Consider the following 25,828-nt stretch of genomic DNA (forward strand, 5'->3'; position numbering starts at 1 on the left):
CTCTGGGATCATCACTGCAGACTTTTTGGGACTATCGCCTCCGTCAATTTTTTATTGGATAATAGTCTGTTTACATGAATAACTACCGCTGGAATGTTAATGTTATGTTTTAGTTCGAAATATGCATATTTAAGCGAGCGGGAATATTGCACACTGTAGTACAGAGGGTGCAAATCTCCACAGCAACAAGGTCATTATTTTATTTCAGGTAAATGTACAACTACCTTTTGGCAAAACCCATTTACCCGAATGATATTGATACTTACAGAGCTTGGTAAATATACCGATACAAGGTTTTAATATAAATACAATACTACTTACATTATACGAAAAAGAATTACAATGACATTAAATTATAGAAATAGAAAACTTTAAAATAAATATAACCTTATAAAAATATACAAGTCCTAACACAATTATACATACAAAACTAAAAGTCGTACCACAGTAGTACTATTGTTTTACCTGCGGCACCAAGTATTGAATATTTACAAAAACCATCCCTTAATAAAAAGTTTTTTTTGTCATGTTAGCGCGGAAAGCTCGTTTTGCATGCTATGAAATAGGGAAGAAATGGCCTCTTTTCAGCCGTGTTTTAGTCGGGAGGCAATGAAATTAGTCTTTTGAGCGCATGCACTGAAGTTTATGGGCATGCGCAGAAATCAGTTGTTCAATGACAATGTCTTTCTAACCTTTAAATCATTTACTGTTATTTCACCAACTATCGATTTAATGACGAGCTTTCCCCACAAACTTGACAAAAAATAGTATACGTACCTCGGGAAGCAACATAATTGTCTCAGACTGCATGTTTTGTTCACATGCAGTTTGAATTAACCCTGTTTCTTCCCTCGATACGTAGTATACTATATATTTATTCGAGTTGCAGTCAGTAAATTTGTATCTTTGATATCTCTAAATCGTGATTTTTCGAACACAGATAAAGATTCCCCGTTGTTTTGTCGTAGACTTCTGTGAAAAAATTAGGTGTTACTCAAAAATTATTATTTTTGTCATATGAAATAAATCTTAAAAAATTATATGGTGTATTAACAAATATTGTACCGTATTTGTTCAACTTTTTATTCTTATATTCAATTTTATAAAACTTAACTAAACCATTTTGTGGTAAACCCATCTGTCAAAATAGGCGGCATTAACGTTTGTTGGTGACGTTTGCGCAAATAGCGCCATCTGACCCGAGCCTTACGTGAAACCACCCTTTATCGTAATTTTGGCAAACTATTTTTACTTCAAATGGTCAACTGCAAATAGTCGCAATAAAAATTGTTAGAAATACACGTTACGTTTTTATATATTTATCGAAGCGTGTAAAGGATATTCCATTTGTTTTTTTGTTGTCAAGATATTGTAAGTTTTCGCAGTGTTTGAAACGAATTGCGGACCGAACGATTTCGTTTCATTCAAAAACCGTAAGGTCTTGCGTGACGTTTTATTGCGTTGGCATAGAAAATACACTACAAAGTAGGTTGTTAAGAGAGAGTGACTGACTAATAACAATTTGACTTTTTCGTGGACAAAGCGGGCGTTTGTTTTAAGTAGGTTACGATTTGATACGGCCTGCATTTGCTGCGTTTTGTAGAAGAGAAGAAGTAGAATACAATCCGAAACTTGACACGATTTCGTGATTGCTTTGTTGATGTTACTCACATTATATTTTGTATAAAACATTGTCCCGTCGCTTCGTATACAGGTAAAACAAAACGTTTACCGAACATAGAAAATATTTCTTAGTCGGCATTTTTTCTTTTTATGTATGCTTAATTTTTTGAGCATGTGGTAGCGGTATTGACAAAACAGTATTGTATGAAAATAAATAAAAGTAAAACAAAAATACTAGTATGCAAGGTAAGAAAAATAGGGAAAAGACCGAATAAAAGATAGGAGACGAAAGATTAGAAGAAGTAGCTGATTTTCGGTATCTAGTAAGTCAGATAAGTCAGGGTGGAAGGAGTAGTACGGATATAAAGCAGAGGATAACGCAGAGAAGTTACTTCTATGCTCGGGAACGGTTAATTTAGAAATTCGGAAAAGATTGTTAAAGTTGTATGTTTGCGTTCTATACTGATGCGAAACATGGACAGTGGGCGCAAAGAAGAGGTTAGAAGCATTCGAAATGTGGTGTTACCGGCGAATAGAAAAGGTTAGAAATGAAGAGAAAGAAAAGGAGAACAGAGACTCTGTGGAAGTCAATAAGAAATAGGCGAGGTAGGTTGGTAGGACACCCTCTAAGACAGTGATTCCCAACCGGTGGTTCGCGAACGCCTGGAGGTTCGCAGTGTTTGTAGAGGGGGTTCGCGAAAATAATATTGTAATGACGGATTTTTTAAAACGCCAATAAAATGCCTGTTAAGAAATCTATAATAAATTTCAATATTTTCATTTATTTTTTACTTATTTGTTTTTCAAAATTACTTCATCAATATCAAAATATATCAACAATTTTATACATTAAAATTTATTCCTCTTATTCAAGTAATCAAATACTATTTATTCTCTTTTTATTACAAACATTTATTTATATTTAAAACATTTTATCAATGTGATTAGTATCATGTTCTGCTTTATATTTAAAATCATTGCAGCAGTTTTCCCTTCTATGTAATATTTTTTTCTACAATACAATTGCAAATAAATATCCAATTAAGGCAGTTTACTACATTTACATCATTTTAGTCTTATTAATGTTTTATTTAAATGTTTCACGATTAATATAATCAATTATTCTGCAATATGAAAAATTTATATTCTTTCAAATTTTTTCGGACCTTTCTTTTGGTTCGCGAGGAAAAAAAGGTTGGGAAAAACTGCTCTAAGGCATGAAGGTCTTGTCAGAGACATATTAGAGACAGAAACAGGAGTTAAGAGAGAGAGTAGAGGTAGCTATATTAGATTACGGTACGCAAATATCTAAGGATGTGAGTTGTTCTAGTTTTAGGGAAATAAGAAGATTAATTCAGGATAGGAAAGAGTGGAGTATGTGTTCAACCAGTGTCTTATGACTGGCGACCTTATGATGATGATGTGGAATATATTTTTCTCAATTTTGATCCACTGCAAGTTACCTCAAATTAATAAAGAAAAATGCCGTTGTCATACCCTCGCCGCGAAAACCGCACCTGATGGTTCGATTCCCGGCGAGGATGAGACAATGAAAACCAAATTTTCTTCATTAATTTGAGGCAACTTATAGTGGATAAAAGTTGAGAATTAATTTTCAAATTAATATTTAATATTAAACCCTAGGAATTTTAGTATATTTTTTCAGCCACGTCTATTTGAAAATATCACCTGCTTCTGTGAAAACCGTTGTAAACTAACTAAACTTTTTTGAGCAAAGCATAATAACTCAAGAGCTTTAAATAGAAATTGAAGGTATTTGTATGAATTTACTTTTACCATGTGGATTTTTTCAATAGATGATGCCGCCCTTTAATCGGTTCTCAACTCGCCTTAATGTATAAAGAAACAATAATGTAATGTCCCACATTCTTTTTTTTTTATTTTAAAATCAATCATTTTCAATAAAATAAGTATGAAGGTATATTAAATTATGTTATTAACCATCTATTGTAATTTTAATTAAATAAAAATATAAGGCTTAACAAATTTTATTTTAACTTCCTATAACAAGTAGGACTCATTAACTACTACAGAATAGTTTATGGAATTAAACCTAAAATCGGTTATATTTTCTTAAAAACAATTACATATTCTAATTACCATGGTACCTAACAGATGTTCGTATAGTGGTCCAGTGTTCTGTCGAAACGTTAGACGTGGATCGCTATTTCAACCGTCTAGGGTCTCGTCAACACGCATTTTCAACAGTTTTCCTTTATTCTACTTGACTTCTCATTTTATTTGTAGTATTAAATTGCAAATCTGCAGTTTTTGATTTAGAGTATTAATGGTTGCTATTTTTGAATTTTAAGTTTCTAAAGAGATGCCTTTTTATAGTACGTACAAGTAATGTTTAAAACCACCGTAGCCCTGAAAATAACAATAATGTAGATAACAATAAGGGCTATTACGTTTTTAAGCACGTCGCAGACGGGCAGCCCATTAGAAATAAGGCAACAAATGCAAATCTCGGTATATCTAATTGAATTCTCGAGGGGTGGACACGCGAGTAGAGGTAAAGTAGACAAAAATTATTGCAAAAACATCATTCGGACTTTTACAAACAAATCAACATTAATGGTATTTCCGTTTATTAAATTTTCTGCTCTTTTTATTGCTAAGGTCAAAAACGTAATTGTATTCCAATTAAAAAAAAAAATGGCTTAACCTTCACGTGATCCTCAAGGTCAAGCTCAAGGTGACATTCAAGTTCAACAATTGATTTCCTTTTCCTCTTTAGAGCAACGTAAACTTACCATAACCTTATTATTTATTTCTTTTTTTATACATTTTTTTATTTAGGTTGTGGTAAATTTAGGTTTCCTTGATTTAATTTTAAATGTATTTTGGGGTTAGCTGGTCAAGCTTAGAGTAGACCATAGCAGGAATTGGGAAGCTTTTAAGCTGCAAAAAGTATTCGCAATAAAAATATTGTTTCATGAAAGCCACAAACTTGTAATTCGGCTTTTACATTTTATTCCAAAATATCGGATACAGAAGTGGTAATTAAATAAATAAATATGACTTTATTTATATTATTACCATGCTACAAAATATGGTATTTTGCTAAATAAGACTTAAATCATATTAAAAAATCAGTACGAACGGCGATCTTGCATTTCTCTAGAAAGTTTTGGCAAATCCGGCACACAACTNAAATCAATATGAACGCTGTTCTTGCATTTCTCCAAAAAGTTTTGGAATGTCTGGCACATAACTAGTAGTTTTTAGTCTAAGACGACTCTAAATTTTTATAGTATGCATAAGTAATGTTTAAAACCCCCGTAGCCCTGAAGATAACAATAAATAAAGACGTAAATCTTGACACAGTTTCCTTATGGAAATTATATACGTAATATACGTAGAAGTAACGTGTGTCGATGAATATAAATCACACCAACAATATTACAGTAATAGTAATGTTATTATATAACTATAAGTGCAACAGATCATTCTTATTTTTATATAATTATTGCATTAATACCTTTTATTATTATACAGTACTATCATATAGAAAATTATGATTTTGTTTAAAATTAACTTAAATAAACCGACCCTTTTTTTATTGAAAATTAACTGTCAGTTTTTCCTTTTGACTACATACGAGGAAAATGTAGGCAATAAATTTAAAAACTGAAACCGAATCTGTTTCAGTTTCAGCCGAAACCGAGACTTTTTCAGACATGTTAAAGAATCTATTGTTTACTGAAATTTGGCTTATATACACTTATACAGACGGTTCAAACTATGAATGAAATGAAATAAAAAACAATAATTGAAGTATGTGAAAAAATAATTATTTATTTGAAATAAATTATTTCTTTCGATATTCATCATCATCATCATAAAGTCGTCAGTCCTAACACACACCTCCACTCTTTCCTATCCTGAGCTAATCATCCCATTTCCCTAAAACTACTGCTATAAAATAAACGAAAATTAATAAACATGTTAATGAACACTTCTTGGAACAAAAATTTGCAAATAATCAACATTTACATTATAAAAAAGGAACTCATTAATTGAGTATTTCAATTACGTTTATAATTACAACACTCATTGAGATCTTTTAATTGCAGTTAGTAATGTGTAATTACCAAATCAGTAATTAACTTTAGTATTCGTAATTATATGGTTTTATATTGTACGCTAAAAAAAGTTTTTCCACATTTTCACCAAGTAGGCGTCTGTAGTATTTGTCCAGCGGTACTGAAGTTAATGACGCACATTAATTCACGAACGCAGAGTTTCGGTGCGGCCGAACGTTCCGTTGATTTTCTGTCGTAACTGAAACTGGTGCTGAAGCTAGATTTTTTTGCCGAAACCGAACCTTCGGTCGATCACTTAAAATATGTACTTTCTAAAAAGAACAACCTTCTCATCAGCACGTCACACATCTGAAGCTACTGATGATGACAATGAGATAAATAATCAAACCATAAGCAGCACACTAAACGCCATCTGTGAAGATTTGTTGATGTTGATGTCTTTAATTTAAAAACGACCTTGTTAAGAAGCAAGTGTCCAAAGATGGCGTTTACAGGGCAGTCGGTGGTAGTTTAATATTACTTTTTAATTGTCCTTAGTTCGTCAGAACGTCTATTCAAAGGTATAATTAAGATGTAATTACATTACAGCGATATTTACATTACAATTGCTATTAAAGGGGCGTTAAAAAACTGCACTAGTTATATCTACAGTTCCAAATTCCAGTATTTTGATGGTTAAAAATGCAATTCTATATGAATTTTTATAAATATAGATGCTAATAGTGAATGTCAAGTATATTAGGAACTAAAAAGTAAACTTCAGGCATAAGGAATTAAATTTTCAGAATTAACAGAATTAATAGAGAAATGGAGTAACTTAAGTAAGAAATTGCATTCCAATGAAATGAATCCGGAAAGAGAAATGATAAAATAAAAAGAACTACAATCCGGTGCAAGAAACTCTACCACTATCCCACGGTATTCCAGGAACGTGAGATAAAAGAAAAAATACAACGTGTAATTATACAACACGCTACTGAAATGAAACTTTTTCAAACACACAAACATACCGGGATAGGGGTTAAGGAATTGGTTTAATGTTATTATTTATACACTATAAATTTAAATTTTACACTATACATGCCGGAGTTGCCTGTAACGAACGTTGCATTGAAGCGCGCTCACGGCTCAAGCGATCCCCACTACGAGACATCCGTTGCATGATTCCGTTACATAGCAACTTGCATGAAACGAACTTTTTGTCATGTTAGCGCGGAAAGCTCGTTTTGCGTGCTATGAAATAGGGAAGTAATGGCCTTTTTTCAGCCGTGTTTTAGTCGGGAAATTAGTCTTTTGAGCGCATGCGCTGAAGTTTATGGTCATGTGCAGAAATCAGTTGTTCAATGACAATGTCTTTCTAACCTCTAAATCATTTACTCTTATTTCGTCAAATATCAATTTAATGACGAGCTTTCCGCACAAACATAACAAAAAATAGTATACGTACTTCGGGAAGAAACAGGATTGTCTCACACTGCATTGCCGAAGACGAGGGTGGCAATTCACATGCAGTCTGAAATAACCCTGTTTCTTCCCTCGATACGTAATGTACTATACCCTACCGTGCGTAAAGAAGTTTCACTTCAAAAATGAAAAGAAAAACCATATGCACCATATTATGTAAGAAGGGTATTGATGTGGATGATGATACCTATAATTTAACTTTTAAGCAGTAGAAGAATTTTAAATTCAAGAAGTTTTCTTAAAGTACCTATATTTAGTACGTGTTGCACTTAAGAATCTAGGTGCGTATGTATACACATATGTTAAAAAAGCTAAGTTATTCGAAATATTTTACTGTTGCTAATTTTTGTTTACATTTTCGGTCAGCGCTCACATTAAATTTACTGAGAAAATATGTATTTCTGGCGTCTGAAATTCAAAACTAAGTGTGGAATGTGTCTGTATTATTGTAGCTGCATTCAGAACAGACTTTAATGCAATATGAACATCAGGATGGTTTACCTTAGTATTTTAAAATTAAACTGAGCCGAATTTTATTTTCGTGCTTACGAATTTAACTTTTGCCTTTCATTGTATATAGCTTCTAACAGTTTGTAATATGTAGTTTGACGCGATTAACGACTTCTTTGGATACCAATAAAAGTCATTAGAAAGCGGGTAACATAATCGTTACTTTCTTTGGTTTTCCAGTATTCGCATTTCAAAAATGACCTGCAACTGCAATAAATAAACCTACCACACAATATAATCAATCGATATCCTTCCAGACGTTTATCGATCATTATTGGGATCCGTCAAATGGGCATACACCATCTGGTGGCAAAATTTATAACTCGAACGAGGGAAAAATTTACATAGGAACCGTGCACGCAAATTGTAAAATTGTTTATTAAAATAATAAAACACGTTAAAAAAGTAAAAATTTTTTTGATGATGGAGTCGACGAAGTATTCTTCTAAAGTTAAATCAAATAAAAAGTTAATATGTTCAGTGAAAAGCTGCAATAGCACTTCAGACATAGATCTTCACTCTTCACCTACATTAACTACTTTCCAATAAAAACTAACCGTTTTATATATGTAAAAAATATATTCGGAAAATTAGAGAAAAAAGTAAACTAATAGAAGCTTGGATGAAAGCAGTAGGTATCAAAGAAGTGAATTCCGGAATAAAAATTTGTTCACGTCATTTTAATGCACATGATTATATTTCAGCAAGTATTTACCATCAGCCATAACCTTAATATTTAAAACTAGAATCATACTAAAATTATAAAGTGAGAAATTATTTATTCCTGTGTAATTGATTTAACACAATTCTAATGATACGATATAAGTATTTTGAGGTTAAGAACCTACCTGCTGCAATACAACAAAGTTGCAATAATGTGTTTGCAACGTTCTCTTAAATCGGCTTTGCACGTGCAAGTCATTGATATGATATTGCTTAAATCACCCAGAATCACCTCACCAATTATATAACGTGAATCACTTTTTAAATCCGAAGTTTGTAAAAAGTAGGCAGTAAACTTGACGGAATTTGAAGGCTAGCTTCCGGATTTGTTATTTCCGAATTTTATAATGTGATTGGCATTAAAAACACGCTCACCTTCAACGAAATTTCCTTTCCGAGGCTTTGTGTCAGCCCAATCACATATTGTGTCAATACTTATCATTTTATCGTAATTTAAAAACTTGGAAATTGCACGGTACACTATAGGAACTACGATAAATTTTCCCTAATCGACGCCATGTTTTTAAGCTCCTCCCATTTGACGGATCCCAATCCTGAAAACAGGCACGTGAACCAAATTAATAACTGTGTAACTGGTCGCTTATTACTTCACATTAGTAATTTATCGAAACTCACTTGATGGGAACAAATAAATTCCAAATCTGGTCAAGAACTTAAACATGAGATAACATTCACACACTGCTTGTGCTTATTACAATAGAATCTCGATAATGTCAACTGCTAATTATAAAAACCCCGTATTGTGTCACAAACATTTTAATTATGCTAGACCTCCGTTTAACGTGAACAAACTATCATAAATAATAAGTAATGTTCAATGCCTTCAATGTAGTATTTCTATGTTACTATTGGACTGTTGCTGTAATCTCCGATATATTTGATATTTCTCCAGTTATGTTGTATGTATACTCTGGAGAAATTCGTGTATTCACTTTAGATAAGTTTCAATTTTTGCACAATATCTAAATTTAAGGATGTTTCGGAGATACAAACGGAGACAAGAGTACATAAAATTAGAAATTCGTGATTAATTAGGTTTTGCAGCATATGATGAGGTAAATAAATACTATCTATACTAAAAAAAAAAAGTATACGATTTGAGAGAAAATTTGGAATTTGACCAAAAACTTGAATAAAATAAGAAATAACGAATAATATGGAAATTTTTTAACTGACTTTTGGCAGTGAATATGCCTTGATTTCAACTTCGAAACAAAAAAATATTTAGTTTCAATCTTTATTAATAATGAGCGTAAAACTTTTTAATACGTTTAAATAATAATTAAAACTTTAAAATTGCAGATATTTTCAGCTAATTTTTCATTTTTTTCTCGATAACCATTTAGTGAATTTGAATAACCTTACGCTAAAGTGATTCTCCAGAGTTCAAGTTACTTATTCTAAAAGTTTGAAATTTTTGTTAATAAAAATAAATTTAATCTGTTCGGTTAACGAATCTCCATAAAATGACGTCTAAAATTACAATTTTTTAAAATTTCAATAACTTTTTAACGGTTTAGTGAATCGATTTGTAATTTTTACAGGCGTTTTAGAATTTAATGAGGAACGTTCTTCCAGATTTTTATTTGTCTCGTAGCATTTTGACATACCTCCCAAACATCCTTAAAAAGTCGCATAACTACAATTTTTATTATCAGTTCACCGTTAGGTTTAATAGATTTTCTCTATGTACAAGACAGAACATTTGCAAAACGGATAATGTTATATTTAGCATGGTGGATTATTGCGGCGTGGCAGGACGTGAATGGAAATTAATTCCGGCGCCTCCATGTCAGTCACTCTGTGTATACATGTATATCTTACGTGTATGTGTTCGCTCGTCCGTTCTTTCTTTCTTTCCCTCTTCGTGAGAATGGGAAAGTTCTCATCGAAATTAAAACACGGAACGACAGATCTTGGCGTCTCACTACATTATACACGTAAACATAAATACTTGTGTGAACCTACGTGACGTGAAAAAAGTAGGCAAATGTAAAGATTCACAATTGATTATTTTTGTTTTCCGCTCTAACGTCTGTTAATCGTATCTTTTCTATGAATTTTTGAAGCATTTGGAAAATTTCAATTGCCATTCACGTTCTTCAAGAAACATTTACAACGTACAATGTACAATAATAACGGTGCGCCATCTGTCGGTTTTGCCATCAGTTAAGCATGATTTCATTTTCTTGATGACAAATTGGGTTACCCACCAAGGTTATATGAAGATTGGAAAAACATTGGCGGTTGTTGTAGAACAAACAGAATAGATAGTGAAGAAGGTAACTTTGTTACCGAAAAGTGCTTCGGACAACTACAGTGTCATGTTTTGGCGTTGGGGTTTTGAGCTATTATGTTTCTTCTACCAAGGTTATGATAAAAACTCTGCAGTACTTAACGATAAACTAAAAGAAGTCACTTCTATGCTCGCGAACGGTAAATTGAGAAATTCGAAAAATATTGTTAAAGGTGTATGTTTAGAGCGCGGCGCTGTATGGGTGCAAAATATAGACGGTGGACTTGGTGGAAAAGACACAGTTACCCTGCTTTCACACAGACGGTTTTCTAACGGCAACCGTGCCGTGCCGTGCCGTAATTTCATTTTACTTTGCGTTCACACTGCACACAGTTTTTCACTTCGGGTTAGTTTTGTTTTGATACGTGACCAAAATAAACGAAAGAAAAAAACGCATGTTGTTACTAATGATATGGCATAATCGCAGAAAAACACAAAAAACAAGAATATTTTGGATTCATCCACTACTTGAAAACAGACAATTGATGCGTGAATTTGTAACATTATTTCATGAGCTACGAGAGGATAGCTCCAAATTTTTTAATTATTTTCGAATGTCCGTTAGAAGTTTCGATGAATTATGCGTAAAATTGCAAGATGATTTACAAAAGGGTGTAATATAATGTTTAGTCAAATATATATTTTAAATTAAATATAGCGGTATTATTATCCGCTACACTATATAATTTCTTCTGTTAACTGCACAATTCAAAGAAAAAAACGATCCTGAAAACAATTTTTGCCGTGTGAATACTTCCATACACTTGCTTGTCTCAATGTTGCCGTGCACGGCCTCGGCGCCGTGCCGTTGCAGTCCCCATGCCGTGCTGCGACGGCAGCCGTGTACGGCTCCGGCAGCAAACCGTGTTGTGTGAAAGCTTGCATATAAACCAATGTATTACTAAATTACTATTATACATGGCACTGTTGCCGTGCACGGCCACGGCAAAAAATCGTCTGTGTGAATGCAGGGTTAGAAGCGTTCGAAGTGTGGTGTTACCGCCGAATGATGAGAATACCGTGGATAGAGAATGTTAGAAATAAAGGGGTATTAGAATGAATAGGAGAACAGAGGACTCCATAGAAGTCGATAAAAAATTGACCAGATAGGATGGTAGGACACCTTAGGCGTGAAAGTCTAGTCAAAGAAATATTATAGGTAGAAACAGGAGTTAAGAGAAGTAGAGATAGACCTATATTAGATTACTGTTCGCAAATAGTTCAGGATGTGGTATGTTCTAGTTTTAGGGATTAGAAGATTAGCTCCGGATAGGAAAGAATGGAGGTGCATGTCCAACCAGTCTTAGGACTGACGACCTTATGATGATGATAAGATAAGTTATAGGAAATTACAAACAATTTTTAGAACAATACCCTAATATAGTTTCAGAAGTCATATTCACCACTCATACATAATAGTTCTCGAACATTCCAGAATGTTCTCAACTCTTCCAGTCCAATTCGTTTTAGTAAATTCTAGCTGTGGCGGATGTTATTATTTAGAAACTTGTCAAAATAATGAAAATGCTTTAATATAGTGTCAAAAGACAACCTCGCCAGTTACACTTGGCCTCTAACATTCTAGAATGATCTCGATTCTTCTGGTTTACTCTAGAACATTCTGTTTAAGGACAATCCTAGATATCGAGAATATTCTAGTTGAGAATAACATTAGAAACATTCAAGAACATATTTTAGGGCATTTCCACTTATGCTAAACTGGTGTTTGGTAACTGGTAGATGACCCGGAAAACCACACACCCACAAAAACTGGAGAAAATTTGATTATTGTAGGAGATTCCAAATCTGTTAGGTATTCTCGCAGATGTCTTTAACCCTATTGCTCTTTTAATGCTCATTTAACACCCGCACGCATTTGAAAAAGTTAAGCAACAAACGTGTGTTCTAACTATTCCTTTCTCAGGACTGTCCCACTTTCAAACCCCTCCTCTCAATAATGTGGGAGAGCGGGACGGCATCTCTTAACTTAAAAGTTAATTATCTTTAAACCTATTTAATTTCTCAATAAGAGTGTATAGTTATTTATAAAGTTTATATAAAAAAAAAATATTTCATTAATAAATGATAAAAGACAAGATGTTTAATTTTTAGAAATGGTTTATAGAACTTACGCCCAGAATACCAAGAACTAAAATAAATAGTATAATCGTCTATTCTCTAACAAAAGCATAAAAAATTACACAAAGCCCCCCAGTAGATATTTGTTAAAAAAAAATAAGTAACATATACAACCAATGAAGCATATATTTTGGGGAATTAATTTCAGTATAATAAGTTGTACAAATGAAGAAGTCGCGAGGAACCTTGATTTTTATTTATTTATTTTTTTAACCAATGTTCCACCTACAATATTCAAGCTTTGTGTAATTTTTTATGTTACTCTTGAAGAATAGACGATTGTACAAATTTTTTTAACTAAAATAAACCGCCCTTAAAATTGAACCATTTATCAATGAAATAAGAATCTGAAAAAAAAAATATAATATATATATAAACCTTGTAAATATCTATGCACCGTTAAAATCTGAAATAGTTTTGAGGGTAGTGATTTGAAATTTGGTGTAAAAATGTTTCTATCACAGAACAATAATTTGCGAGGTAAGAACATAGAAAGGACGGTGGAACACTTTTCCTACAACTAACCGGATACTAGATCCTTTGAACGGATGGCTACCGTTATCGATTGTGCACTTCTGTGCATTCTAATCATTCCTTTAAAAAACAAAAACCTTGGGAAATAGTAAATCCTTGCCAGCGTACAAGAGGCGATAATAATAAATAAATAAAAAATATCGATAGAATAAAATTTGCTCGGTACAACTGCATTCCAAAGGGGACTGGGGGTCTTTGCTTTGCTTATTTTTGATAATAGAGGGGCGAGGAGGTTGGAATGGTGATTACGTCAGTAATATTTACAGTGGATTTGGGGTATAACGACGACGAAGGGACCACTGTAATTTCGTCGTTATATCCGGAAGTCGTTACAGTAAAGGTATAGAGATACAGACACGTATATATAGTTTTCACCATTTTTCAATTTTCAAACAATCTCCGCCTTTTTTAACAGTAAATGTGCATCTGGGAGTCATACTTATTCAAAAGTTACCTAAACACAGTTGCTACTCAAAATATCATTTGTAACTGAACTATTTTAACGTATAACATCTATAAACAAACGATAAAGGTCACCGTACTTGCTGACCATCTGTGTGGATGTAAACAAAAGATAAGAAAGCTCTGCGTTTTTTGTGGCCGACTCCGGTCGCTTTATCTACATGGGATTATTAGGGATTTGTTACAAATGATTCATTTAAAACACAGTTACCACACCCAAACTCGGCGTTATATCCGAAGTCGCTATAACCACAAGAATTTTGTACTAAATTATCTTTTAAATTCAAGGGATTTAACGTCGCTATAGCAAAACGATCACTACAACCAAGGTCGTAATAAATGAAATCTACTGTATTTACTTTTTCTGACTTTTGAAAAATTTAGTACATTCTAATTTGCACAAATATGACAAAAAATAAATTAATATGTTCATCATCATCATAAGGTCGTCAGGCCTACGACTGGTTGGACACGCACCTCCACTTTTTCTTCGCATTTCTCTAAAACTAGAACAACCTACATCCTTAACTATTTGCGAACAGTAATCTAATTTAGGTCTACCTCTACCCCTCCTAACATCCGTTGCAGCTTCTAATATGTCTCTAACTAGACCTTCATGCCTGAGAAGATATCCTACCAACCTATCTCGCCTATTTCTTATCGACTTCCATAAAGTCCTCTTTTCTCCTATTATTTCGAATACCTTTCGTTTATATGTTAGGAATGTAATATTTAATTACGATGTTAATAATTAAATTGCTTGAATATATATTAAATGGGCATTAAATTCCTTTATAATCTGTAAATTCCTATTTCTGGACTCACTAACATCAATAAAGAATCCTAAAGGATTTTAAAAATATATACACTAATCAATGATTGCATGAGTATCGTGGTGGGGTGCTCACTTTTGCTGTCAAGGGGAGAGGGGGGGTTCAAAAATTACTAAAATTCTGCTTACGTAGTATTTGAATGACCCGTAAGCGTATATTTTAGATGATAGTCGATAAGAATAAAGTTTGAGTGAAATTTTTGCAATAGCTGATGGGAAACTAATAAAAACTTTGCCCATTTTCGACAAACTTACAGTCGTTTTTCGCTCGAGTTATCGTAGTTACGTTTTACCCTTATAACTCTTAAATGTTTTCATCCAAACTCTAAGAACGATGTTCCTTGGCTTTCGAACAAATTGTTTCATGATCAATTACCTCAAGAGATGGAAAATATCCGAGGATCGAGGTGTTTTTTCTTGTTTGTAGTTACTTTACCGATTTGTGGTTCCTAAAGGCGAAATAAGCCATAAAGCTCAAAGTGTGGATGCAAAATTTATTAGTAATGGTAACGGAAAGATGTTTGCGCAAAAAGAACTACTCATCGTTGTTGCAGTTGAAGACTTGTGGGGTTACCAACTTTATCGTTTTAATTTGGAAACCCTAGAATCAAGTTTTCTCCGAACTCCAGTTCATAGAAAATAATCTCCGGATTTTTCAATTTTTATGAAAAACAAAATTTTATTGTTCTATTATTGGCAATGTTCTTATTGAATGTCACACATAATGCAGTTACTAAACTAATTATCTACCTTTAGCATACAGTGAGCTATTAATTAATTTACTAGTTGATTATTTCTTAAATGTTCAAAACGAGTAAGTTTTTTTGTACATTTATCTATATATTTATTAAATGGATGTCTCCAAACTTATTCGAACGATCTCCAGACTTTCTAAAATTTTGAGTTGGTAACCCTAAAGACTTACCTATTTTGGTTGATGTTAATTAACAAGGCCATGTAAAAAAAAAGAATCTTTCATGGAGAAAAGACACACCCATATACTTATTGTGTTCGAAGAAACGTGTGAAACAATGTTTATGTTTACAGCGGATTATTATTTCACGCAGAGCATTATATTTACGTATTAATGGATTTGCCGATAAAACTAGAGAATAATAGTTTTATTGCTATACTTACTACATAATTCGCATCCTGGTCAAAGGTCAATATACAAATATGCCCATGAGTTTTTATCTATTTTATATGTTAATAACGTACTTTGGTTGAAAAAAAAAAGGAAAGAGGAAGAAATGCAAAAAGTGCGGTTATGAATACTAATTGAACGCAACTTCCTTTCATTAAGTGAATTGTAAATGATAATGATTTGTTGAATGAATTTTTTGCTTAAATCATTATTATTTACCTAATCGTAAGTTAACTTTAATTCATCGAAAACAATTCAGTACACTCTCACTTTACTCGTACGTGGAATAATCAAGTTAATTTTACACTGCAAGACTATTCTTTCAAAACTTGAGTCGGATTCAGTTGTAATAATGAACAGCGTACCTTATCACAACCGTTAGATGGAACGTTTACCTACATCGACATGGAATCAAAAAACCAGTCATATGCGAGTTGGTTAAACTTTGGTTAATGCATTTCTTGTGAATCATTTTAATTAAAAAGACAAAATATAAAACACCAGAAAAAGTTTCTTTTTACTTACTGCTTCACATTTCCAATGTTTTACATTTATATTGAATTGTGTATCCCGCTATACCATAGAACTGCTGTTTTTACTTTTATTCTATATTTTTCGTTTTATAAATAATTAGTTAAATAAAAAGCGTTTCTTTTTTTTCTAGGAACACACAACGTTAATTGGAACGGACGAAAATATTGGTCCAGTCCTACTATCCATTAAAACAGAAAATGTAGCAAACCAAGAGCATACACGTATTCTGCTTCGTTTGAAGACGGGCACTATGCACGAAATCGTTCCTTCCTCGTGTCTAGATCCCAATCCAAGCCCATCAAAAATGGCCAAACTTCTCAACGAGCAGTTGAACATCGACAATTTTACACCTGTGCTCTATCCGAAGGCGTCACAATTAATCGCAAATTACGACGAACACGTTCTTGTCTCGAATTTCAAATTTGGCGTACTATACCAGAAACGTGGCCAAACAACCGAAGAAGAATTATTTTGCAATAACGTCCCTACTCCTGCTTTCGATGAATTCTTATCTTTACTTGGACGGAGGATACAATTAAAAGACCATAAAGGCTATCGTGGTGGTCTCGATATTCAGAACGGCTACACGGGCGACGAAGCCGTCTACGAAATCTTTAAGGAAAGAGAGATCATGTTTCATGTGTCCACATTGTTGCCGTACACAGAAAGCGATCCTCAACAGTTGCAGAGGAAACGGCACATCGGAAACGACATAGTGGCCATCGTTTTTCAAGAAGAAAACACCCCCTTCTCTCCGGATATGATTGCGTCACATTTCTTGCATGCTTTCATAGTTGTCCAGCCTGTTGATCCTAATACTCCAAATGCCAGGTAAGCCTTAGAATAAAGCTCTTTTACCAAAATGTGAAAAATAAAAACCTGCGTGGTGTCTTGGGACACCCGGTAGGAACGAAGTTTCTTACGTTCTTTGACTAATAATTATAAATTTCGGTCAAAGTATTCTGTATAAAGAACTAACAATCATCACGTGAACGGTTAAAGCGGCAGAAATGAAAAGGTTAGAAGCGTTTGAAGTGTGGTATTACAGGTGATAAGGATGTCGTAGATAGAGTTAGAAATGAAGAGAAGGAGAATAGAGGGCACTAGGGAATTCGATAAAAAATGGGCGAGATAGGTTGGTAGGACACCTTCTCAGGCATAAAGGCCTAGTTAGAGATATATTAGAAGCAGGTGCTAAGAGGAGTAGAGATAGACTTAGATTAGACTACTGTTTACAAATAGTTAAGGAAGTGGGATGTTGTAGTTTTAAGGAAATACGAAGATTAGCTCCGAGTAAGAATGAGTAGAGGTATGTTCAACCAGTCTTAGGACTGGCGACATTATGATGGTGATGATGATGAGATATCAAACATATGCATTCCGTAAATTACTTCGAAATAGTAAGACTGTCAGTTGCTACCATCGACGTATACTGATGGACGTGCCTTAGCGGTCAGAACGCTAAAAGAAAGAGATGAAACGAAGTTTCGGACAATACCAATCTCTCTCACGATAGTGCCGTTGTTAAGACGCCCTGCGCCGAAATCCATACGCCATCTCTCTCACTCTTTTCGAACCAAAAAATTATTACAACGACATACGGCTAAGGCACATCCATTAGTATATGTCGATGGTTGCTACTAACAGGTTAGGTTCCGAAGCTTTTTAAAATGACTGCTGCTGTATATATTTACCAAATGGCAGCCTAATCGAATCTGCTTGGTCAGCTCTCTTTCTGCAAGCAGTAACCAAGAACGAGAGTGATGTCCACTAACGTATTCAATTATTGGTCATCATTGCTAAACCTAGATGAATGTCCCTAGAACTTAGAATTTAGAGCCGGCTTAAAAAAAGTGAAGTTTTATTTAATTTATAATATAAGTTAATTTTTGTACCAAATGAATTCTTGTTGTTTAAAGGTTATTTGCAATTTTAAAATTTCTTTAAACACTTGTGAATAACTAAAGAAAATAGTGTTCCTTTTTTGCGCCAAATAAATTCTTTTTGTTTAAACATCCTTTTTTCATTATAATAGAGATCCAACAAATACACGCAGAGGAATAAATCCTTCTTTAAGTTGAAAACGGATAGCTAAAAGAGCTCAAATATAAAATCTTGCAGAGTGTGATCCATATATTTGGTGGTTTCGATAAATTGCTGACCTAACCAAGAATTTCATATTCAATTCAAAAGAAATTTTTATAAACATAGTGTAACGAATTTTCTAATGACTATTTATTTAAATGGGTCTTTTTTTTTTTCAAAATTCACTTTAAATGTTCTATTTAATTTTTGTTCCTATTCGCCGTCAAACAAAAATGTTTACGAATTGAAACGAGCGCATATCAGGGCAAAAACGATAAGTTTCTTAGCAATTTCAATTCCACCTCGCTCTTCAAGCTCTTGCGTCAACCCGACCACTTTTAAATCGATTACCTAATTTTTTGCCATGTTTACTAGAAAGTTTTCTTCTTACAAGTTATCCTCAACCCCACACCTGACGCCAGTTGTAACGAGTTTTTTAATACTTAACTATGTATTCATAACTAGTGATCGCCCAGTGGTTGAAATTCGACCGCAAAAGGAGTACAAATTTTTTTCTTCACATCTTAATAGGTCTTATGGATCTGTATTTTTATATCATCGTGTATTACCTAGCATTTGCACGGATTATGTTACGTATTTATGTATACAACTGCTACTCTTCAATTATTCTCCTTCATATTGTATCTGTCATATATTAGTACCAATTTTCCCTGTCTTGTCGAGGATTTTCTCAAACTACTGGTGTGTACTCGCACGTATGATTTACTACTTCTTAACAGACTTAAAAGGAAACGGCCTATTGATCTTCTTTTTACACGTATACACATGATCGTAACAGTAAATTAAAAGTTTAATGTAAAACATTGAAGAAGTTGCAATGTAAGCGAAACAAATGCAAGTTTATGAAAGTACCAAATCGGTATTTTATTAATATTCGAGATAAATTTCCATGTTGTAAGTCCTCTACAAAAGTCTTAAGAAGATTGCAAAGGTCTGGAATCTAGACTCTAGATGATCGCAATTTAGGGAAAAAGCTATTTTCAATGGATCGGGAGTGTTCGAAACACAAAGTTTGCCACTACTCTCAAAATTTGTGGTAAAAATGTCCATGAATCGTACTGTGAATTAGTACTGTTAATCGTGATTGTTTTTTATTATAATGTTAAAAAACGTTGAATAAATTAATAAATGAAAAGTGAAATCTGCAAAATTTTCACCTGGTTCAAAAAGAAATAATAGGTTAGTCAGTAAAGTAAAAGTCTGTTAATTACCATCAATAAAATATTGAACTGTATTTTCATTGCTTTCCAATTAAACCTAACNATTGATCCCAAAACTGCCGCCCACAAACCATAGGCTCTCATTTTATTGTACTCTTCTGACCATTTATCGAAAAATGTTTGCGAAAAACTTAAAATATCGGCAGTTGCAGAAATGTCCCCTATATGTCCATAATACTTTAAGTAATTCTCCTGTAAAAATAAAATGCATTTCCTGGGATTCGGTGCGAATGTCGTGATTAGGGACTCTAAGTCAACATCTAAACGCCACGATCCATCACCTCTATCGATTCGTTTTGGATAATATATTAATTAATAATTAATAATATTATTAATGCTTCATAAGTAAAAACGGTATTCACTATTTCAACAATTAAAACTTTCTGAAACCTTCTGGAAACATCCGAATAGCTTATTTTTTCTTTGAACACACATTTACAAATACGGCGCACATGAGGAAAGGCACCTGCAGCTAGTCGGCGAATCGATAAGCCGTTCACGCACACGTGTGCCCTATCGCACACAAACACACTCGTGCTCGCTACAGTAACAAAGATCAGCACAAAGCGAAGGGCTAAAAATAATCGCCAGGTATTAGTCTCAGTTTATCAGAATAATCTGACAATTGATACTAATAAATAATTATTTAATTAATTATTGTAACTATTACCAGTCTAATAAGACTATTTTTTTTTTTTTGTGTGTGTCTATATTTACAATTAATAATTGTGAAATTCATTAAATACCATACACAGTTTCACGTCTGACGTCGTTAGATTTGACTGACGCATAATTCTTACTAGTATTAGTTTTTTTTTTTGAAAAGCCTAAAATTGACAGCAATGGTTGAATGTTCATTTCTTCCTCTACAAATTAGATAAGGTATCATGGAATAAAAATATAGTTACTTATTGTATTGGAATCTAAAAGATCTCCCATTAAACAACACAAGAATAAGAAATAGAAAACTTTATGTATGTTTACAACAGATTAGATTACAGCAGACAGCAACAAGTTTGGCAAAATAATTACCCATGAAAATTTTGAACACTACTTACAACTATTTTATGATTTCACTTGTTAAACATTTGTTAAAAATCTACAGCAAGTAGATAAATACAGCGGTGACTTAGAAAAATTTATTAAAAATAAAAATATCTATAATTGATATATAATTTTAAACACCTATTATTTCAAAAAAACGTTTGAAACTTGTATGGATTGTGTTACACAAGAAAATGAAAATGGAGTGAATTTGAAAAAGGAGAAACTAACAAGGAAACCTTTCGAGGTGTTAATCTACATCAAAAATGATGAGATACATATTTTTTGCAGAAAAACGTTTTTAAGACGTAAACCGCTGTCGGTTTTTTTTAATGTCTGATGTTCTCAAAAAAGATCAAGCAAACTAAATTANATGTATTCATAACTAGTGATCGCCCAGTGGTTGAAATTCGACCGCAAAAGGAGTACAAATTTTTTTCTTCACATCTTAATAGGTCTTATGGATCTGTATTTTTATATCATCGTGTATTACCTAGCATTTGCACGGATTATGTTACGTATTTATGTATACAACTGCTACTCTTCAATTATTCTCCTTCATATTGTATCTGTCATATATTAGTACCAATTTTCCCTGTCTTGTCGAGGATTTTCTCAAACTACTGGTGTGTACTCGCACGTATGATTTACTACTTCTTAACAGACTTAAAAGGAAACGGCCTATTGATCTTCTTTTTACACGTATACACATGATCGTAACAGTAAATTAAAAGTTTAATGTAAAACATTGAAGAAGTTGCAATGTAAGCGAAACAAATGCAAGTTTATGAAAGTACCAAATCGGTATTTTATTAATATTCGAGATAAATTTCCATGTTGTAAGTCCTCTACAAAAGTCTTAAGAAGATTGCAAAGGTCTGGAATCTAGACTCTAGATGATCGCAATTTAGGGAAAAAGCTATTTTCAATGGATCGGGAGTGTTCGAAACACAAAGTTTGCCACTACTCTCAAAATTTGTGGTAAAAATGTCCATGAATCGTACTGTGAATTAGTACTGTTAATCGTGATTGTTTTTTATTATAATGTTAAAAAACGTTGAATAAATTAATAAATGAAAAGTGAAATCTGCAAAATTTTCACCTGGTTCAAAAAGAAATAATAGGTTAGTCAGTAAAGTAAAAGTCTGTTAATTACCATCAATAAAATATTGAACTGTATTTTCATTGCTTTCCAATTAAACCTAACTGTTTTGTGTACGTAAAAAATATATTTGTAAATTTTAGAAAAATAAACTAGAAGTTTGGATGAAAGCAATAGGTATCAAAAAAGTAAATTCTGGAATGAACATTTGCTAACGTCATGTTGGTGTAATGAAAAAAATTTAATATTTGATTTATTAATTGGGTCTCCAAAAAAAAAAGGTTAGATCATTTCAAATGGTTCATGTAAAGTATTCGTCTATGGAAGAAGTTGTACTAGTTCAGTAAAGAGTTATTTATTTTTTTATTAATGCAAATTAATTCATTGATGAAGTACCTCGTCAGCTTCCACAGCCGTTATCAGATGAGTTTCTGAACTTCGCAAAGCCACCTCGAGTCCTTTCTAATTTCAGTTGTAGTACATAGTATATATAGACATTCAAGGACAAAAGATTAGCATGCTTAGATTTGTGAATTATATGGATAGCAGTATTAGCATCAAGCAAGAAGATATAACTAGCTGTAAATAAAATGGAAACGCTTTTGGCACAGGATTTTGGTATAAAAATAATTAAAATAAAATCAAAACACTGGTAAAGGACGGATATAAAAGTAGGGTTAAAATTAATATAAAAATAGATGACGATTTACTAGAAGAAGTCTCCAATTTTCAATACTTACCAAATATATGTAACTATATATATAACTCAATATGACAAAAGCGCTGGAGATTTACAACAAAGAAGAAATTTCTTTTCGTGATCGGTTAATTTAGAAATTCCAAAGATTATTAATAAAAATTGTGTTTGGAGCATGACTCTGCGTGAGTGTGAAAAGAAGCATATAAGATGTTGCATTATAGAAGAATATTAAAAGAAAAGGTTAGAAATGAAGAGGTACTCGAAAAAGTAGGAGACCAGAGGGCGCTATGAAAAATAGAAAATAGGTGAGATAGGTTAGCAGTAGACATTGCAATTGCTGGATTTCTCATCCAGCAGTCTACCTAGATCTCGTGCAGTTTTTTGCTCGCTATTTTCAGAGCAAGATAGTGTACCAAGCGGTATGGTTATCCTAATATTAAGTCGAATCATTACAATGATCCTGAAAATAGAAAAATTGTCTATTCCGATTATTAATATACCCGGAGTGCTTCTAGACAAAGTCAGTGAAATAACTAATCGTAAGTGTTAATCTGAGGAGAGCAGCCGCACCGTTTCAACATTGAGTAAACATTTTATTTGTTTCTTAAAATAATTTGTTTTAAACGAACTCAGGCGTATGTCCTAATAATAAACACGTCAAAGATCGTGCACTCCTAAATTCTGTATTTTTAAATCAAATAATTTGCTGATCGAGATGTACATACATATATTATATCTGATAAGTACACTACCTACAAAATTTTATGGTTATCAATTAATTGTTATCTCTATTCTAGGTACAAAGTGAGCGTGACGGCTCGTGACGATGTACCATTTTTTGGTCCAACGCTACCAACACCTGCCGTTTTCCGTCACGGACCAGAATTTAAGGAATTTCTATTAACAAAGTTAATCAACGCTGAAAACGCCTGCTATAAAGCCGAAAAATTTGCAAAACTTGAGTTACGTACACGTACATCACTTTTACACGCTCTTACGGAAGAATTACGAGAAAAAACGAACGAATTCTTAGGAGCAGGAATTGGAACAAACACAATTGTGCCTCCCGGTACGCCAAAAAGTGACTCAGGACCCGGATCAAGATTTATTGATACCGTCAAAAAGGCTTGGAGTGCTAGAGTGAAATCTAGCCAAAGTGTCGATACGAATTTGTCGTCGAATGGTCACAATCAACATGAAAAGCTTACGAAGAAAACCAGTCAACCCGCTGTTGTTTCTGAATCAACGCCTTCAGTAAGTATTACATGATTCTGCAATTTTCGTCTGTAATAGTTACGCGAGTAAGGGAAATTAATAATATATGAAGCATTTACAATACATACTTTGATATATAATTTTAAACACCTATTATTTCAAAAAAACGTTTGAAACTTGTATGGATTGTGTTACACAAGAAAATGAAAATGGAGTGAATTTGAAAAAGGAGAAACTAACAAGGAAACCTTTCGAGGTGTTAATCTACATCAAAAATGATGAGATACATATTTTTTGCAGAAAAACGTTTTTAAGACGTAAACCGCTGTCGGTTTTTTTTAATGTCTGATGTTCTCAAAAAAGATCAAGCAAACTAAATTATACATGAAAAACGACATGTGTTTGCAATCTCACATTTACAAAACCAAAAAGTATATCTTTTCCAAGGGTTGAAAATGATCTAATCTATCCAAAAAATTGAATATTTTAGTTTTATAGTTTCTTAAATATGCAATTTACATGCAAGATTTGTTAAATTTGATCTTTCTAAATAAAAATTATAATTGTTACTCAATTGTTATGTACAACTATTTGTATATACAACTTCTATAAGTTAATTATTTTCAGAGTGGAAGATCTCTTTCAAAGAGTTCCATTGTCTCGAATGGCAAAAGCAATAAAAGCAGTTGCAGCAGCAGCAGTAATGGGGGCGGCGGTGCTTCATCGACGGCATCGTCTTCTCCAGACTTAACGGCACATGCACATTCTCATTGCTCCCGTCCCGCCCTATCTGAAGCGAGTGACGACTCGTCATTGACGAGCGAAGACTTGGAGCACTTGGGTGGTGGTGGTGGATACGTGGACAGTGATACCGGCCTAGAAAGCATGTCGAGTGCGGAAACTGCTGCAAAGGCATGCAGCCTATGTCAGGAAAGGCCTACAGTTGTAGGTGGTAGTGGAGGAGGATTTCTAGGAAATAATGTCGTTAACCAAGAAGCCTTAGTACAAGAAGTAACCAGGCTAAAATGCGACAAACTGGATCTCTTAAAACAGAATGTGGTAAGTGTCGAAGTGTCGTAATATGCTGCAATCGGCCTATATTTGCAAATTAATTAAATACACATTTATTTAAGGTATTTAACTTCACCATAATAATAAATAAAAAATGGTCTTCCGAAATTACTAGTAGCTATTCCACTTTCACATTTGAATCCTGTATGATAAATATAAAACAGTTTACCTTTCTTGTTCACTACATATATTAAATGAAATGAAACTTGGTTAATTTTTTAAAATACGATTGCAAAACTACTTTTCAAATTGAACAGTATACCTACTATTTTCTAATATCCTGTTCTGTTTCAGACCTGTCAAAAAGATATAAAGAGGCTAAGAGAGAAAGAGTTGAGTCTACAAACAGACTTAGCAGCAGCGACAAAGGAAATAATACGGTTACGGGATCTTCTTAAAAATTTCAATACTACCGATGATTCGTCACCAGTATAATTGCCTTTACCATTTTTTTTGTGTATTTTGCGCAAATTTCAAAAATTCCGTATGCTGCATTTATTTTTTTGTGTTAGATTTTTCTGTTTCAATATTATTTACACAGTACAAATAAGCGACGATGTAATGATGCTTAAAAATGCTATATTTTCGATTATTCATATAAAAGCGGTCCTGTTCAGTTGTGTATTTTATTGTGTTCATTGCGCGCGTTGCTATGAAAACAGGCGACCTTAAAATATTTAGTGAAATTTGTCAATTATCGACGTTATTAAAAAAGCACACCAAGAGACGTCGTTCAAACAGCTCGTCTTTCTTTCTTTACGTTTGTGATATTCCTTTGTATTTTTTCTCTTTATTAGCTATTAACGGTAGATAAATAGTAATTTATTTCAAGCATAATTATATTTAAGAAATATTTTCTATCAGTTATTATTTACTATATGAATGTTTATTATATAATTTAGTTTGTCCACTAGGAAGAAACTTTACCAACAAAATGATACCAAAGTTAACATTCCCCAAATTTCACCAGATTAGTTGTTAGGTCACATATTGTAAATAACAAAGAGAATATTTGTGG

General features: G+C 33.0%; 1 protein-coding gene across 3 annotated transcripts in view; it reads left to right on the forward strand.

The window, feature by feature from the left end:
- The window catches only part of LOC108737705 (rap1 GTPase-activating protein 1), a 385,828-nt gene extending 360,006 nt beyond the window's left edge, over positions 1-25,822 (forward strand). For 2 of the 3 annotated variants that reach the window (XM_018470764.2, XM_018470766.2), the window contains 4 exons: positions 16,483-17,183; positions 23,322-23,778; positions 24,367-24,798; positions 25,105-25,822. In XM_018470764.2, the coding sequence (XP_018326266.1) occupies positions 16,483-17,183; positions 23,322-23,778; positions 24,367-24,798; positions 25,105-25,245 (1,731 nt within the window). In that variant the 3' untranslated portion in view covers positions 25,246-25,822. The remainder of the gene's footprint in view (positions 1-16,482; positions 17,184-23,321; positions 23,779-24,366; positions 24,799-25,104) is intronic. The other variant, XM_018470765.2, reaches the window with a different exon arrangement.
- The last annotated feature ends 6 nt before the right edge of the window (positions 25,823-25,828 follow it).

The sequence above is a fragment of the Agrilus planipennis genome, unplaced genomic scaffold (assembly GCF_000699045.2).
Source record: "Agrilus planipennis isolate EAB-ADULT unplaced genomic scaffold, Apla_2.0 scaffold146, whole genome shotgun sequence".
NCBI lineage: Eukaryota > Metazoa > Arthropoda > Insecta > Coleoptera > Buprestidae > Agrilus > Agrilus planipennis.